Source organism: Cottoperca gobio, chromosome 4 (assembly GCF_900634415.1).
Source record: "Cottoperca gobio chromosome 4, fCotGob3.1, whole genome shotgun sequence".
In the NCBI taxonomy this organism is placed as follows: domain Eukaryota; kingdom Metazoa; phylum Chordata; class Actinopteri; order Perciformes; family Bovichtidae; genus Cottoperca; species Cottoperca gobio.
The window spans coordinates 25820779-25839204 of NC_041358.1; the positions used below are offsets into that span (position 1 = coordinate 25820779).

The 18426-nt window shown below is 41.6% G+C and overlaps 2 protein-coding genes across 2 annotated transcripts in view; one reads left to right on the plus strand and one right to left on the minus strand.

The window, feature by feature from the left end:
• The first annotated feature begins 988 nt into the window (after nt 1-988).
• Nucleotides 989-7113, plus strand: lpl2a (lipoprotein lipase 2 a). Its single transcript, XM_029429806.1, has 10 exons — nt 989-1207; nt 2003-2199; nt 2723-2902; nt 3517-3628; nt 3725-3958; nt 4453-4695; nt 4947-5067; nt 5349-5567; nt 5762-5869; nt 5958-7113. The coding sequence occupies exons 1-10, from the start codon at nt 1108-1110 to the stop codon at nt 5977-5979; spliced, it is 1536 nt and encodes a 511-aa protein (XP_029285666.1). The 5' UTR covers nt 989-1107; the 3' UTR covers nt 5980-7113.
• A 1047-nt stretch (nt 7114-8160) lies between these two features.
• The window catches only part of LOC115007325 (disintegrin and metalloproteinase domain-containing protein 10), a 28070-nt gene continuing 17804 nt past the window's right edge, over nt 8161-18426 (minus strand). The window contains exons 9-15 of the mRNA XM_029430134.1: nt 16619-16782; nt 13723-13894; nt 13461-13605; nt 12889-13072; nt 10736-10835; nt 9651-9871; nt 8161-8564 (exon numbers count right to left, since the gene is read on the minus strand). Coding sequence (XP_029285994.1) covers nt 8460-8564; nt 9651-9871; nt 10736-10835; nt 12889-13072; nt 13461-13605; nt 13723-13894; nt 16619-16782 — 1091 coding nt within the window. The 3' untranslated portion in view covers nt 8161-8459. The remainder of the gene's footprint in view (nt 8565-9650; nt 9872-10735; nt 10836-12888; nt 13073-13460; nt 13606-13722; nt 13895-16618; nt 16783-18426) is intronic.

Below are 18426 nucleotides of genomic sequence, written 5' to 3' on the forward strand. Positions count from 1 at the left end.
CAATACCAACAGTTTAACTCTGCAGTTTTATAATCTTCACGTGGAGCTGATCATCTGTGTTTACTGCACTAATGTTACTCGGGGCTGTAGTCTGTGTAACGTTACCGTAGTTTGTTTATTGGACTAAATACAAAGTGGCAGAAACTAGAAAACTACCCGCATATTGGTCTCGTCTTCCCGGTGGCGGCGCAGCCAGAAGAGCAGCCCGCCGGGGATGAGAGAGGTCGGCCGAGCCAGCACTCGGGAGCCGCCTCCGTCAGACGGAGCCTGAAGAGACTTGAGCTCAGCCAGAACAAGCTCCAGCCCTGCAGTCACAGCTGCTGGACCTGTGTAACAGTACAGTTCCCTGGTGCTGTAGCTGAACAGAGCTAACTGCTAACTGAAGCTACGCAGTTTCCTGGGAACAAGTTGTATTACAGACTGGACGGAGCGTAGCCAATCAGTTAGATGCTAAAAAGCAGACATCTATGCAACACAACACATAGTCGTCTGTCACATAACAGCAACAAGGTTTCTTCTTCATATTCTGTTGATGTTTGTTCATTGTTTTAATGCTTTAACTTTCAATTCTGGCACATTGAACCTTTAGCAAAAGTACATCAGATATATAGTGACATTCTCATATACATGATCATACAAACATAACAATATTTCCATAACTACAATAATTTTACATGCATTGTTTATGAATGTTTGTCTTCGTGTGTATGTTCCTTTATCTGCTTGGACATGTCCATGTGCCTGTTTGCATTATGTAGTGGAAACATACATTTATTAAAGTTAGAAAACATTAATAATACATTCTGCTGGTTTTAATGAGAAGCTAACCGGCCAACCAGTGTCGTTAACGCTAATAAAACAGTCAAATGATTAACTCATAATTTTCTATTCCCCGCCCGGGGCTCAGCAGCCAATGGCTTGTCAGAAGTGCTATTTAAGACACGGACAGTTCAAGGTGGTTCAGATATCAGCGCTCTGCGCGCAACAGGACGCACTGAATTATTCTGAGAAGGAATATACACGCATACACTCTTCCGCTGCAAGATCCGACCGATTGAATTCATTGTTCAAGACATTTTTCTCTGAAAGGAAACAGCTGTGAAAGAAATGAAAGTGTGGAGAGTTCGGTTTCTGTACTTTCTGGTGTTGAATGCAGCTGTGCAGTATGTGACGTCTCTGGAAGAAGAGCTCGCCGATTCTATTTTTGGTGAGTTTTAAACTTCATCCACATTTACTCTCACTCACACACATCGACACATGTTCGGGCAAAACTGCAGGATTTGCACGAGTTTGATGCAGATTGCTGCGGTGGAAAGAAGTCTCGTATGGACGATATTTGTGTGTAATTTACGCGCAGTAGGTGTGTAGTTAATAACATTAACAGTATATCAGATACCGTGCATCACGTGTCTATGACAAAACGTGTCTTTTTGGCGAATACCCAACTTCTACTTACTCCTGCTGGCTATGATGAGAGACTAGATGGGAATGTTTTTCACTTTCAGAGAACACACGAGGAAGAAAAGTGGTGAAATCATTCATGCTCCTAAACCTAACTTAATCTGATGATCTTTAATCATGCATTAATGCTTTCCTAAATGTAAGCCTTGTATGTGTCTGTCCCTGCATTCACCTCCCCACCCCCCACTCTAAAAACCAGCACAAGCCCTAGTTGAGTCGAGTCAGCTGACTGTCCTCTGGAAGTTGGACAGATTATAGTCGGTGAGATGGCAGGAACAAAGCTGCAACAACTCTGGGTGGTTTCTATGGAGCTCACTCTGAGCAAGTGAACTCCTGTAACCCCCGAGGACTGATCTTGTCTAAGGTGGAAGCTCATTTACTGAGGGGCCCGAGGGGCCGGGGGCTTATTGGAGCCAGTCACTCAGTTAGCTAGTCAGGCGTCTCGGACCCTCCAAGCCATAACATTAGGTTACAGTTACACATCATGAGGAAAAACACCAGCGTGACAGATCTTGTCTTTGTCCACCTTCCTCTCTTCCAGGTAACTTCCTCGACCCTCTGAAAGACTTGTTGGACCACAAGGATGACAGCAATCAAACCGTCGCCAAATTCTCCCTCCGCAAACCATCCCACCCCGATGATGACCTGTGCTACATCGAACCCGGCAAACCCGACTCCCTGGCAGCCTGCACCTTCAACAGCACCTCCAAAACCTTCCTGGTCATCCACGGATGGACGGTGAGCGGAAATGCTTCCTGATGTGACCTGCCCCTCTGGCTTTGTTCACACGACTCCGCTTTAAGAAACACCGGTGACTCGTAGTACGTCATTACTTACGCCACTAAGTCTCGCCAAATTCAAATAACTTACTTTCTTGACACGCAACAACACGTTGTAGTTCATATCAAAGACTGTAAAAACAGAGATGTGGACTCGAGTCATTGTGACTTGACGGAAATAAATGACCTGAGACTGTATCTTATGTTTTCAGTTTAAATATAAAAAATATAAAAATAAAGTTGTGTCTTATAATACAAATTCAAATCCTTGTCATACGTTTCCAATAATATCCTTATTAGACAGGTACTAATACGTTATACTGTATGTAAGTATCTGCAGTATCCTGGGGGGGGGGGGGGGGGGGGTGAGTGACTCGACTTAAATTGACTGGCTCTGATTTTACTCCCTGAACTTCGTTGAACTAATACCAGTTTTATAATTATGCACTTTAAGTTGAAAGTTTCGACTGTCATTTCCACAGTTGAGTGGGATGTTTGAGAGCTGGGTGGAGAAGCTGGTGTCGGCGCTGTACGACCGAGAGAAGACGGCCAACGTCATCGTGGTGGACTGGCTCACCTCGGCACAGAACCACTATGTGGTCGCAGCCCAGAACACCAAAGCGGTGGGACGCGAGATCGCTCGCTTCATCGACTGGATCGAGGTCAGTGGGATCAAAGATTCGCAGGTTTCACCCCAGAATGTTGCACCTGTCATTATGCATTCAGAGGTGTAGACAGTTTTCCACCACCTCTTTATTAAAAGGCACATTTTTCCTTTTACAGGGATTTCTCACACAAGAACATTAATTACTTTCTATCTTACACAGGAATTAATTTACAAGTGCTCATGAGTTTTTCCACACTTATAAACCATTAGTAGCTTCTTTAGAGAAATCTCAGAGACCCTGTCTTCATATTGCTTATTGTAAAATATACTGTTATATATATATATATATATATATATATATATATATATATACTGATACATGAGCATGCCTGCTGATCTAGCTAGGACAAACAGTAGCAGTCCACAACGACATTCATTATCACGCATTTACTCGTGACTTTAAAAGAACTACAAGGCCAAGGCTGTTTCCATAAGTGAGAAATGATGCGTGTCTTCTTATTGGGATCAAAAATGTAATGTGTTCTCCCTCGGCCCATGCTGCACCCTTCCACATGTTTTATGAAAATCATGTCAGTTGTTTTTTCGAGTGAAAGAGAGTTTTTGTCTCACTGTTTTCCTAAATCATATTTTCACTGATGTCCTTTAAAGGAAACCACCAACATGCCTCTCGAGAACATCCACCTGATTGGCTACAGCCTCGGGGCTCATGTGGCAGGATTCGCTGGAAGCCACGCCACCAATAAAGTCGGAAGAATAACTGGTAAAGAAACCCCCGATATATTTGATAAATCATCTTGCAGTTTAATTTGGTAAAAGATTCAGTTCATTGAGAGTCGATGAATGTCTCCGTCTGCAGGCCTGGACCCAGCTGGTCCCGACTTTGAGGGAGAGCACGCCCACAGGCGTCTGTCCCCTGACGACGCTCACTTCGTGGACGTCCTCCACACGTTCACGCGAGGCTCCCTGGGGCTCAGCATCGGGATCGAGCAGCCGGTCGGACACGTAGACATTTACCCCAACGGAGGCAGCTTCCAGCCAGGCTGCAACCTCAGAGGGGCCCTGGAGAAGATCGCTAACTTGGGCTTATTTGGTGAGAAAGACTTACAAAGTTACTGTCAAATGTAAATGTGAGCTGCAAACAAAACGACTGTAAATACTGAGAAATTAGTTTAAATTAGCACTGAAAAACACTTAATGCATTATTCAACATTCCTGCTAAGTATTTAAAAGCCAGTACAACCAGCCATTAGACAATAATGACCTGTCACAGGTTACGGTGCACATTTTTGGGATTATTAGTACGTACACACAGTTCCAATAACACTGGAGCTACTTGCTGCTGGTCATTAGTCTTAGCTGTGGACATTTCAGTTGCACAATGACTCCTTTTACAACGGGTTGAGAATAAACAGAGGGCTCCAAAGATGGCGGAGGAAAGGTCAAATATTATATAATAACTCGTTGGCTGAGGAGGTTGATATGTGAAGTAAATCCATCTTATGTGAGGCCAGTAAAGGGATGGGAAAGAAACACATCGACATAATTATGCATGTGTAATTAAATGTTTCCCTCTTTCCTCCTCAGCTATTACCGATGCAGTGAAGTGCGAACACGAGCGCTCGGTGCACCTGTTCATCGACTCTCTACTGAACGAGCGGGAAGCGCCCACGGCCTACAGGTGCGGCAGCAACGACATGTTTGACCGCGGCATGTGTCTCAGTTGCCGCAAAAGCCGCTGCAACGCAGTGGGCTACGACATCAGCAAGGTCCGCAAGGCGCGCAACGTTCAGATGTACACCAAGACACGAGCCTCCATGCCCTTCAGAGGTCAGTGGTCTTTATCAATCGTGGTGTTTGTTCGAGTTTATGGTGCAGTCAGATGAACTAATAATGTTGCAAAAACACGGTTTAATGGCTAATTCTGAAAAACACTGCTGTTAGAAGTGTTTGAAGTATTCAAGCTCAATAGAGTTTCACTTTCTGGTGACTTTGATGGAAAGAGTTGAATCATCTGCAGCTTACTTTTACAAACAACGACTAAATCTAAAGTAGTGCATGTTTAAAATGTTTCTCTACAGTTTACCACTATCAGCTGAAGATCCACTTCTCCAGTAAGGTGAATCGTTCGGAGATGGAGCCGTCACTCACTGTCTCGCTGTTTGGGACAAAAGGAGAGGCGGAAAACTTGGAGCTTAAACTGTGAGTGTGTGTGTGTGTGTGTGTGTGATTAAAAACAAACGTCCATAAAAGAGAATTCCAGCTCAGCTTGCATCTTAAGTTCCTTTGTAACAGCTGCACAGTAGTCAAAGGCAACAGCATGAAGTAGAAACCATAAACAGGGATATAACCGCAGACATTTGCTCTTGCTATGTGTGGTGACATCATGGTTTATGGTGCAGAGTTTATGAGGCTAAGCTAAATGAAATATTCCTTCTGGCTGAGAGTCACTTAACATTTCTCTGTTTCTTTCTATCTGGCAGAAAGGAGAAGTTAGCGACGAATAAGACGCATTCATTCCTGCTCGTGACGGAGAAAGATATCGGAGAGCTGTTGATGTTGAAGTTTAAATGGGAGGAGACGAACGGCTGGTCGGCCTCCAACATGTTGAAGATGGTTTCTTCTTGGTGGTCCGGCGACTCCGACGGCACCAACATGGAGGTTCACAAGATCCGCATCCGAGCTGGAGAGACTCAACAAAAGTAAGATGTGCTATATTTTTAATTGCACATGCACATGTATGTATGTCTGTATGTCTATGCTATATAAATGAAAAACCATAATGGGGAAAAAGACTACATTTACTGAATATGTGACAAAAAAACACACAATTTTAGCAATATTTCTAGTAGTAGAAGTACAATATTCCAACCTGTAACCTGTATTTTCTTTTCAGGATGGTGTTCTGTGTAAAAGACAATGAAGCTCAGAAACTAACACAAGAGGTCACATTTGTTAAATGTAAGGATACGTGGAGGACGAACCCGAAACAAACTCCTAAAAGGTAAGTCACCCTCTGCACTTTCCCCTCAATCACTACTAACAATAATGTTAAAGCTTTTAAATAAAAACACACTTCTCTCTCCCCGTAGAGTCCCTCTGCAGAAGCACTGACCTCGTGTTCAACGCCCTTCAGTCCATTTCAGCGCTTATAATTTATACGCACGTAACTTATTTTATCTCTGAAATGGTACAAAACTCTCACCGCCTCGTGCACGTCTGCAAAAGTACGTTTGTTATTTAAAAACAATATGTGTGTGAATACTGTAAAATATTTTGTACAGAGCTGTTTTTATGACTTGATTGTTGCACAAAAGAGTAAATGCCATCGTCTTTTGGAGCATGTTTTGCATCCAAAGATACTTCGGTGCTGACGTCCCATTGTGTAAAATACCTCAAGTTAAATATCATGATTATCGCGACCTCTGTGACGATATCCTCTCGAGGTCTGCAGACACAAAGAAAGAGGGGAAACGAACCGCTGAGATGAATTTCTTCAGGTGTTTTATGCGACCGGGTTCAGTTCATTCACCTTTCTGTGTTATCTGACTAACAGAGCATTCACCACTGTGGCTCGCAGCACTGTACGTGACTGTGGGACCCGTAACAGTGTGCCTTATTGTAAACTCGCAGGAAGTAAAGCTGTTGCAAATTGAACTTGTCTTAACTTAGTTGTTGTTTTTAACCTCAGTGTGCTTTATCGTTGTTTTAAACATTTTGTTTTCACTGCTACACCTCTGCACGGTTACTTTGAAGCTATTACCTCAAAGAATCACCTGACATGTTGTCCACCATAGTTATACTGCAGTTTTAAGAGGTACGTGACGCTGGAAAGCAAAATATCGATGTTCTTTTGGTGCATTTACTTTCACGACTCGTTCTTCTGTGCATGTGACCTTTTAAATCGTGACTAATGCTCTTTTATTCATATGTACATTTCCAGTTCTGCGAGCCATATCTAATGGCTCTTTAGAGATCGGTACTGTAAAATCATTGTGACTTCATTTGGAAATGTTTTACTTTTGCACTGAAAACAGGGGAAGAGATTAATATACTAAGTTTAATGTACAGTTATGTAAATACCATAATACAGATGATAGATTTTTTTGTAGTATGGAACACTGTTAGTTATATATTTTTACCTCTTGGATGAATTTAACCTGTAAAATGTTCTATAATCTTTTGTACATACTTGTAAATATTCACTGTACTGTATAAATTCCTTAATAAACCAAAACTGCAATCTGAGCGGTCGCCTGACTTTCATTTTAGCGTTAACAGTAGAAAGTGATAATACACTTTGTTTTTATCCTCAACCATGAACATGTTCCATCTTTATCGCTCACACTTACCAGTTCAAGGTTGTTTTATTCTTTTTCTTATGTATAATCAGGACAAAAGTGTATAATCCAAACATTTCTTTTTTTTACAATTTATACTCTCACAACAGTTTTTGATACAAAAGAGCTTCATGTTGTTAAATGACACAAAATAAGTTCTGTGATTTCTTCATGTCCTTGTGGTTGTGATGCCATTGTGTTTGGGCGATTGTGTCAAGGTGACCCAAGAGATTGTAAAAGAGAGTGTGTGAAATGTGAAGTCAGCTTTATATTAAACCAAATATCCCTTTTAGTTATGACACGTGAACTATTAGTGGTGGAAGAAAGTGAAAGTACCAATACAGCAATTTAAATCTTAAAATCTTACCCAAGTAAAAGTACATAAGTATTATCAGTTCTTGTAGTTTTGTCTACTTAATATACACTTAGGTAGATTATTGCAGCGGTTCACAACCTCGGGGTCGTGAGAAGGTCACGAGATAAATCTGGAGGGTCATGAGAAGATTATTGTAGGAAATGAGAAATTTGCTGCACAAATTTGCAGCGTTGTAGTCAAGACCAAAGTCCAAGACCAGGTCCAGAAGTCAAGACCAAAGTCCAAGACCAGGTCCAGAAGTCAAGACCAAAGTCCAAGACCAGGTCCAGAACTCAAGACCAAAGTCCAAGACCAGGTCCAGAAGTCAAGACCAAAGTCCAAGACCAGGTCCAGAAGTCAAGACCAATAGTCAAATTAGAATATAGTGATTAAGGAGTTAAGATGGACAGAAGTAATCTATATACAAACCAGATTGATTTATCTAAATTGGTGCAAAGACAGAGGCACATCGCTGTAAATCAAACATAAACGACTTCTCTCGGAAGACGAACATGTTTACTTTATTAACTTTATTATCTGAGAAAATATGCATTGCAAATGAAAAGCATTTAGGCCAAAGGTCTATGATGCTTTGTGGCTTTAAAAGGGGGTTGACTGACCCACAGTAGGCAGCAACAGCGGTATTTTCCACAGCATGTGCAGAGGAGACTCTCACTGCATTTAAATGTGAACAGACAAATGACGCATGGAGAAGAAAATGGCCGGAATGACGTACCAAAAGTATCAGGTAACAAAACAGCATGAGAGGCGTTGAGCAGGTGTACGTTTCCGTCACAGGTCTGTTTGTTTGTGGAGCAAAGTTGAATCTCTTCAAGGTGACCTTGACACTTCAACATCCTAAAAAAATACTGAATCCCAGAGGGGTCAAAAGTCAGAGGTCACTCCAAGTCAGTGGTGACCAACTTGCGGCCGCAGACGCAGACGGTGCAGCCCATCACTCCTGACAGAGTCAGGATAGCCAGCAGGATGGCCCACCAATGAGCCTGCAGAGAACACATTAAAACATTGCATGTCAGTTTGGATGACTGGCGACTGTTTTTCTGTTTTGCAGTGATCTAAAATCATCCTTTATTATCTTGCAGCTGCTATTTGGCTGACAGGAAATAAAACAAACCATTTAAATTGACATGGCATTGTATGTGCAAAAATCGGAAAACAAACTCCAAGGCAATGGAGACAATAAAATGATGGCATTGTGTCCCTAAAACTGAACACTGAACTGTTTTCACATATCTTGTTTTCAAATAATCTCATTTGAGAAAATGGAATAAAATAATCTTTTATTATTTATTCTTGCTAAATAACTTAAATGATGATCTAAATTGTTGCAAATCTGTCAATTGATTCATTGAATAATCATTGAAACTCTAATTAAAAATGTCAATTTGCATTTACAATCATTTCTAATAACCCACAAGGTTGACACACTCATATTTAAAATCCATGTTTTCCAATGATTTTCCCATATAAAGCTTAATTTCCACTAATTTGAGGTATCAATAACTCATCTTATATATCGGGGAAAGACCCTTCACACTCCATGACTGACTGCTATAATTGTTTCTTGACCTTGCAGCTCTGTACATGAGAAAGTGAGTCAGGGACATACTGTGCTGTCGGTTCCTGAAGTGACGGGTAATTTCTGTCCCCTGTGAAACGAAAGGCTGATCCTCGATGTGCTCTTTAACCCAAATGGGCATTCCTGATTCTCCATGCTGTCATGACGAAATAAACCTCAAAGGGCAGCTATATGACTGAAACATCGAAGACAGCTGAACATCGGGACAGGACGTTTAACAAACACTGAGGATGTGACCTCCGGCAAACATCTGCTGCATTTTCACAGCAGCCACAGCCGTAGATTGATGATCGTTTTTCAACCATATAAGTTGATCACCAGAAAATCATTAATCAGGTCAGAGTCAGTGGTCAACTGTACGTCCAAATCTTTAAAGTTAATACATGAAGACCTGACTGAGACAGACATTAAAGGGTTATTTGGTTTCTACCAACTCCTGAGGAACATAAGTGGCTCTTTAGCTGCTTTTTTATTTATGTGAAACCTTCACCTTCATCCACTCTGCGATGTCATCGAAGTCATCCAAATTGAGGAAGGAGTTTTTCAGCCTTGCGATGGGGCCGTCTGCATCCAGCAGGCGACACACGTGGAATTTGTCACAGTATCCCTGACTCCCTGAGCACGGAGCGCCCCCGACCAACGCCAACGCCTTCATCTGGAAGTGACGGGACAGCACTGAGGACGTGGTGCTGGCACACGTCTCAGGCTTATCTGCCATTCACACAGAGAAAATCACATTGGTAGTTAAATCTTTCTACAGTCAAAAACTAACTAAAAGAACACACAGCGATTAAAACTGAATAAAGCAGTTTAACGTAAAGAAAATCAATGTTTCTCCAACGAATCTGGGCCGACAAACGGACCCCCCGGAGGGACACTAAAGCTCAAAGGCAGCTATACGACTGAAACATTGCAGCAGAACATCAGGGCAGGAAGTTTAACACATGGAGATGAGGATATGACCTCAAACTAACATCTGCTGTATCTTAACAAAGATGACGTCCACAGCCATGATTATATTTCAACCACACAATCGATGCAGAAACGTTGTGTCGGACCTGATGACCAGACATCCATTGATCAGGTACGTTTGAGTCAGTGGAACATGAAGACCTGACTGAGGCTAAGATATTTGTGAACAATTAGACACAAATGTTACTTTGGAAAAAGTAGAAAGAGACAATAAAGCTCCTTAAAGTTTAGAAATACAAAAGGATGTCATCGGCATAGAGAGATAGTTTATGTGCGGTATCTCCTCGGGAGGATTAGGCCTTATAAAAGCGTTGGGCAGCCAGTTCATCTGCTTAAATTATATAGTTAAAAACAACCAACATCTAAAAGGTTCATCGTAAAAATGTGGCTTAAAACTGGATAAAAATGTGTGACAGCTTCTGGCAGAAAACCTCATGCACTAAAGGGACCGTCGTGTCAGATGGTGTCTGTTGTGATAGTTTTGAGGTTGTATAATGGAAAACACTAAAGTAAACTCAGTACAAATTGACACGTCTGATATGTTGGGACACAAAGTGTAAACACATTCCTCCAGTTGTACAGGACACATCGGCCTGTAGTTACCAGGCTGCTGGCAGCACATGTGGCATTTCTCCTTCATGGAGGCTCCTGGACAGTCACACTGCTGCAGGCTGTGCTTCACACACACAGACTCTGCACAGACCTGGAGAGAGAACCAGAGACTGCTCATTAGGAAGAAAGCTTCATGAAGTTTAAACATCCCTGGTTGTGGATAAAGCTAAAGGAAATTAAATTTAGGTCAATAAAACCTGTTTTTAAAAATCCTGAAGCTAATAAAGGTAAAAGTATCACGTATTTTGTCTAGATGATGTAGAAATCTAATAACAGGTTCTTAAGAATTCTCAGTTTTGTAATACAGAAAGTCACTTAAGCACAATAATGTAATAAAGACAGACATCAGTGCAGATTTGATGTTGACACAAAGGGCATTGTGATCCTTCCTCTACTTAATGCACACCTCTTTTAGCAGTCATCCAGAAACTCTAAAAATATATCTTTCCACTACGTTCGCTGCATCAGGTGCACAAGTTCATGCTGACCTTATGATACGAACACCCACAGGCTTTTTAATTTAGATTTCATTTTTTAAAGAAACCCCCTTCATAGACATTGAGAGACAAAGAGGCTTTGATATTAAAGAGGCATTTAATTATAATTGAAGAGGTATTTTTTTTCATTATTATTATTATTATTATTATTATTATTATTATTATTATTATTATTATTATTATTATTATTATTATTATTATTATTATTATTATTATTATTATTATTAAGGATTATCTTTTCATTATGTAGGCACTTGTAAGATTTGTTTCTCCAAGTATATATATATATATATATATATATATATATATACTATATATATACTATATATATATAGTGTACTTCAGGGTGTGACGGTACACTGTGACATCACTGGTGGCCGTGGTTACAGGTGCAACAACACACACTTCAGCTCACACACAGGTGAAACACACTTCGGACCAGAGAAACACTGCTTTTCACACTGTTAAGTTTAAGGCATTCCTTTGAGACAACAATGACTCACAAATAGTGTTTTTCCTTTATGTTTCTTAATAAAATATGTTTGTTTTATTTCACTGACATATAGCTTAAAACATTCAAATGAGATACGTGCTGAGCTGAAGTAAGACAAAATGTATTAATTGTTTATTATCTACCCAGACTTTAGCAGCACATTAATCTAATTATAATTTGCTTCACACATGTGGCTCATTTATTTCTTCAAAAGGCTAAAATAAATAAGTTGTCCGGAGTATTTTGAAGAACTGAACTAAACCTTAAGCCAGTTTATTTGTACAAAATTAGTCAGTTTTCCTTTTTTTCCCTGTTCATTCGATTCTAGGAAGGATTTGAGAATACTCCGAAAGTGAGTCAGATGAAATAACCTGAACTTTTTCTTGCATTATTACATTTATTGACTTTGTGTTCCACGTTCCCAGATGATGTCGTCACGAGTTAGCGCACTTAGCACCTCAAGAGAGTAATATTTTCAGAACAACATTCACATCTGGGATAAATTCCTGGCCTCTCCTGCTCAGGGAGTTTCATCACAGGACGTTTAAACAAAAGAGGGAATCTGCTCAAGATCAAACTTTTATGGAGTCACAAACTAAACTGGTAATAAACAGGATTAGATCAGATCTTTTCTTAGTAACGCTGTGTTGAAATGCTGCGTTTGTTTACAAATAAAGTGGATCGTGAGCGCACTGATTGGACATCTGATGAAACATCTGTTTGAATTCAGAAGACACAGTTTAACTGAATAACGATATTATATCAACAAGAATCCACGAGTAGCTAGATAATAACCAAATAATCACTTGTGCAAAATGATATTTTTGAAGCAAAGAGAACTAGAATACGTCAAAAATAGGCTTGTGTGTATGTGTGTTTTTCGAGCAAGTATAAACCTTAAAATGAACATAAAGTGTCCCCTTTTGAGTGTCTCGTTTCTTAGTGTTCACAAAATGGAAACTTGAACATCTTCAGTTAACTGACTCCATCTGCTGATGAAGGTCATGTGCTGAGATTAAAAGCTCCAGAAAAGCTACTAAATGGACCTTCTGGTGAGTTTGTTTCCATAAACTCTGAACACGGATAATGAACTAGCTTTGCAACATCGCTTTGACTTATTAGGCAATGCAGTCGAACCATGTTGAGTCACCCACCCCGCTCATACACACACGCGTGCCCTGGCTGCAGACTGTGAGGTTTTCCTTGGCGCTTGGCTCGGGGCAGATCGGGGAGAGGCCCGAACACACTCCCTCCATCTGACAGTCTGTCTCCTCATCACAGGTCTCACCCGCCGGCTTTACGCCACAGTCCTGCCCGCAGCACAGGCCCTGACTCGGACTGAGTGAAAGCATCACAAAGAGTCAGGGTGAGAGATGAAGTGAGAGCCACATGCAAGCAAAACAACCACAAGACAACATCAGCAACATAGTTTAGGTGCGTGTGGTCGGCTGCTTTTAATTAAAACTGATGAAAGTGAGAGATTAACAAAGTAAAAGCTTATCCTCCTGACACACCCAGTGGTGGAACGTACTTAAGTACCGTTTTGAGGTATTTACATTCCCAGTAATAATACAAGATATAATCACCAAATAATTAAGTTAAGATAAAACTTTATTGATCACTTGGGGAATTTCACAAGCTACCCAGCAGTATATATATTGAAAGAAGAATTGCATTCAATTCAACTGCATTGAAGCTTTTATGCACACTGTGCCGGTCCGTGTACCTGCAGACTTTACCAGGCTTGAGGCGACACTGGACGTCTACAGGCTGTTTGGCGCTGAAGCAGCAGAGGTCCGTGTCGTTGTGACCCACATCACACTCCTCGTCTTCCTCCACAATCTGGTTTCCACAGATGGGCTGATCACTGACTGGCCAGAAAGAACAGACATGCAGATAAACACAAGTACACACACGTTGTAATTATTTACAGAGACTAATGCATCGTGTACACACTCGGCAGGCAGGTCTGATCGTTTCTTCCTCACCCACAAAGCAGTCATCCTTCTTCAGCTTCAGGAGCTTGCTGATGTGTTCGATGGTGCAGGGCGAGAACTTGTCGTTGTTTTCACGCACCTCGTCTGTGGCGTGAGAGAACATCAGGTATCTGCCTTTACCGCCGCTGGAGCCCAGGTTTCCGCAGTTTGAGCCCTCGTCGTGCTGGAACAGACACAAAACAGCAGACGTTTACTTTTTAATGATGTGTTTTCTGGATATTTTATATATCTAAACACTGAGCAAATGTAACTTTTTGTACATTTCCATAAAAATTACTCGGCCGTAGACAGAAACAGCAGGGGACATGATCTAACCACGCTCATTACAGGTCATCGCAGACGGTAAGAATGTTTTCAGTGAAGCATTGACAGTTATTTTCAGGCCCTTTCTGAACAAGTTGTCTGTGACTTTTATATTTATTATAAAGATAAATAAAATAAGACATGTATTCTGTACCTGACGGCCCGAAACAGCTGAGGAATGCGGCGTTCCCACCGACAACATTACACAAAGCTCCTTCGGCTTCGGTCTGAGACGTAATTCTGAAGCATTTTCTAGGAACTGCTGTTCTCTGGAGACGAAGGGATTGGCTCAACATTAACATGGACACATGTGGAGGGAACATTTTTTGATGTGGGTGTGTTTCTGCATCTGTTCTTAATTAGTCTGATGGATTTATGGTTTTCACAGTATCTGTTGGTGTCTGTAGTTCTGGGGTTAACATAACTGTCACAGCAGATGTGCTTTCAGAAGAATACCACATTTATTTCAGTTTGTGTTTTTGGTTGGTGTCATTTACATTTACTTCTGCAGTCATAACGACATTAAGAACTGTTGAAAGCATATATGTATACTGTATATATATGTATATATACAGTATATATATGTATATATACATGTATATATATGTATATATACACACACAGGACTGGGGAGGAGTTGGCATCTTGCTGTGAAGCTTCCGCTTTCTTTTGTTTGTTGTTCTTTTTCTTCAGTTCACATTATTTTTTCATTTGTTGCCTTTCGTTTCAGTAAATATTTGGTTATTAAAACCTTTATTTTTTGTGCACTACTCCTGCTTATTGACCTACTTCTTCAACATCCCCTTTTAAAGGTTTCCGGTGACCACCTCGTCTTCCCTTTATATGTGGCGGCAGCACTGCGATTATATTTCCATTTATCTTTGATCCGCGCAGCAAATGGATGCAGAGCACATAGCTCTGAAAGCCACTGTAAGCATTGTGTGTTTTGCAAGGCGAAGTAGACCAAAGGCCAAAGCAGCTCATTACCCAGAATTCACTCTGCGTCACAGCCCCCTGCTACAAATCTCAGGTGAAGCCTGTGTGTTCAGATCACCATATGCTTTATCAAGCCAGTCCGGTCTGGAAACAATGAGACATGCCTGTCATAGGAGCCAGGGCAGCCAAACTTACGGTAGTTTAGCTTCTAAAAAGCCTGTAGGGTCCGACATAGCAGAACTAATCGGCTCAGGGACGCCTCAGAGGACTCTTTGGTCTGTGGAAGTGTGAATAACAGAGGGCAGGGTGAAAAACGCTGCTGGCATTTTGGGCTGTGGGATAAAGGTTGCAGGTGTTAGCGGCCGTCACACAGGGAGAGAGGTGCATGCATGTGTGTGTGTGTGTGTGTGTGTGTGTGTGTGTGTGTGTGTGTGTGTGTGTGTGTGTCCATAAGCTGTGTGTTGTTTTGGTGGAGGAGGTTGTAAATGCAAATAAACAGAATAACTGTGGAGAGATATCAGAGATCCTCCTGTTCTCTTTTTTTTCAGATTATCCAGTGAAGCTGAGCCAAGAGTCGCTATGAAACGAACCAGTCAATACAGGCCAAGGTCTCTAATCCCCACATAAGTGAATCATTCACAGACAATTTGTTGCGGTGCAGAGCAAACAGCCATGTATGCCTTGTGAGAATATGTGAGGTAAATGTAAATTTTGAATCACAGGGTTTCCTCATGTTGAATTATCATTCAGGACGCAACCCACGGCGTCTTATGTTTGCGTTCTCGGGGGCACCGAAAGGGGTTAAGGGTAAAACTGGCAAAGGTTTAACAAACATCTGAAATACTCAACAAAAGCTCAGTGTCGTACGCTTAGACCTGTGAAGCAGACATTTTGACATGCTATGGTAGGAAATCATCAGGTTAACGAACAAGCTTAACGATGGTCGCTTTAAACAAGCTCTCACAATAACAGGATCCTGCGACTGGAACACTTTGCAATTCACAGTTGATGTTGTGAATTAGACCTGAGAGGAACATATAAAGCCATTGGCCCGCAGTAGCATCGAAGACATCCACAAAAAGGACACAAGTTTGGCTTTTCTTTACATGTGCTAGTATATGACTAATATATAGTATATAATATAAAGGGAGAATTCACCCGAAAACAGACTCTAAATTGTGCAATTTCAGTGATTTTGGTGAGTTCTCTGCAACTGTCTACACTTCACACATGCACTGCGACCCTGGAATTATCTAGACATTTCCCGGAAGAGCTGTATGTTTAATTCGGTCCTGGACCTTACCCTGCGAGTATCGTGCAAAATCAGTGTAATGTCCGATGTGTGAATAAAGTCGCTAGCGAGTGGGCGTGTTGATGATGTAATGAAACCAGAAGAAAACAAACATCTGAGGGTGAAGTACGCTTTGTAATACACGGCATGTCCCGCCTGCTGCACACATCTTAAGTGAAAACACACGGACAATATCCTGTTGTGTGCTACATGTGTGAAAGGGAAACTCCGGACAACGTGCGGACCTGATTCTGCAGACAATGTCCGGAGTTCATATGAGAAAACAACATGAAACACTGGTCTGATTGAGCCACTTTGAAGAGCCCGTCTTTTGTAAACTCTGTGATGGCGACTGACCGGGGATCCCAAGCTGTGGCCGAGCTCATGAGCGAGGGTCAGCTGGACGTGTCGAGGAGGCAGGAACTGTCCGTAGTTCTGAACTGTGACCAGACCCGTGTTCAGGGTGGATCTCCGGCCGTTACGCAGGGTGGTCTGCTGGGAACATATTCCTCCCCAGTTATCTGGAGTGCACACAAAAGAGAGTTTGGTTTCCACTGAAGTCATATAGAAAACAATTACAGTTAAAGAAAATATGACATAATATAAGAAGCAGAGTTTATCTCAATGAAAGAGAAATGTAGGATAGACTGTCTTAGTGCCAAAGAGTAACTGTACACGAAATGATAATGATAAGCATAGTGCAGTACAAGTATAATATTGCAGTATACACAGTATAAGTATACACAGTAGTTTATATCCTATATGTCACATTTTAAAATGGAGTTCATTTGTGAAGTATCATAAACTTCTGTTTGCCACAGAGTTTATTTTCTGCACTTATCCAAAACCCAATCCGGGTTTGCCTACAAAAATACGTCATCCCTGCAGCGTTATACATGTGCTTTATGTATTATGTCACTTAGTTAAGAACAGTTATTGCACTGCAAGAAGGATTGGACAAAGTTAACCCATGAATGCTTAACATAATCCCACATGTGTTAATTCTTCAGCTTCAAAGGACCTAATGAAAACATAGCTACTTGTCCCTTTGCACTACAGTATGGTTGCATAAGCGTCCTTTGTGCTACTGGAAATACTTTAAACCAACAATGTTCTGTGACTGAGGCGTTAATCAACCTCTGAGGTGGAGGAGGTGCCGACAGACGGACCAGCAGACCTGCTGAACTCCTCCATCAAAGCCCGCAGAGCCATTTGGCCTCCGATGGTCGGCCTTTGGGTCGTGCTTGAACGCCTTTCCCACAATTAGAAACAGCTGGCCACATTCACATGGATGGATGTCTGGGGTGTGACATCATCTCTCAGATGGCCAGCCAAAGGACAGCTTTTACAGAAACTAATCCCATTGGTCAAACCGGGCACCTATGACAAGAGACTTGACGTCAGGTAGTTCACGACATCTCACACTTGAGATCCTTCTCATTGTGCAACAAATATGGACCAAAGGTCTTCTTAATACTGAACCTTTGAAGATGCTAACTACGTGTAGCTCTAATATAAACCCAGTAAAATGATCATTTACTACCCAACAGCATCCACATCCATCTTTATTAATGAACTTCCTCGTCCATCATCATTTTCTCAGCACTTAATGTCACCAAGTCTATCAATCAGCTGCTCTGGGAGTAATCCCCATTTTGTCCACGCTCTCTCTTCATTGGTTCCCTCCATTTGCGCCCATGTGGGGTTCAGGTTGGAGGTTTCAGTGTTTCCAATGCAGTCATGTGAATTTTATGTGACACCTCTTACACAATGCGTCCAGCAGTGTCATATTGAGGGGTGTGGCTTGTGAGGTGCATGTCTGTTAAAGATATTTAGCACCTGTTTCAGAGTTCACCAGGTGCCACTGTGGGAACCAGACGTGGGCTTCTGGGTCTCCCACCAGCATGTTTCACATGGGCTTAAGTGTGACGTGCAGGAACAGTGAGGGACAGTTAGAGGTTAAAAGACAAAACAAAAGTTCCTCTTATCTGTGCTGTTGTAGAAACAATGAGGATGCTGCAGGGATTTGACGGTTACACGACCGTCAAATGTCAGGAGAAGGAGGCTGTTAGTGATATTACCGTAACCTGAGACTTTATTCTATCCTCTGGTGTTTGATATCACATGATGGCTTTCGCCAGACATGAGAAATCACATGAAACCTG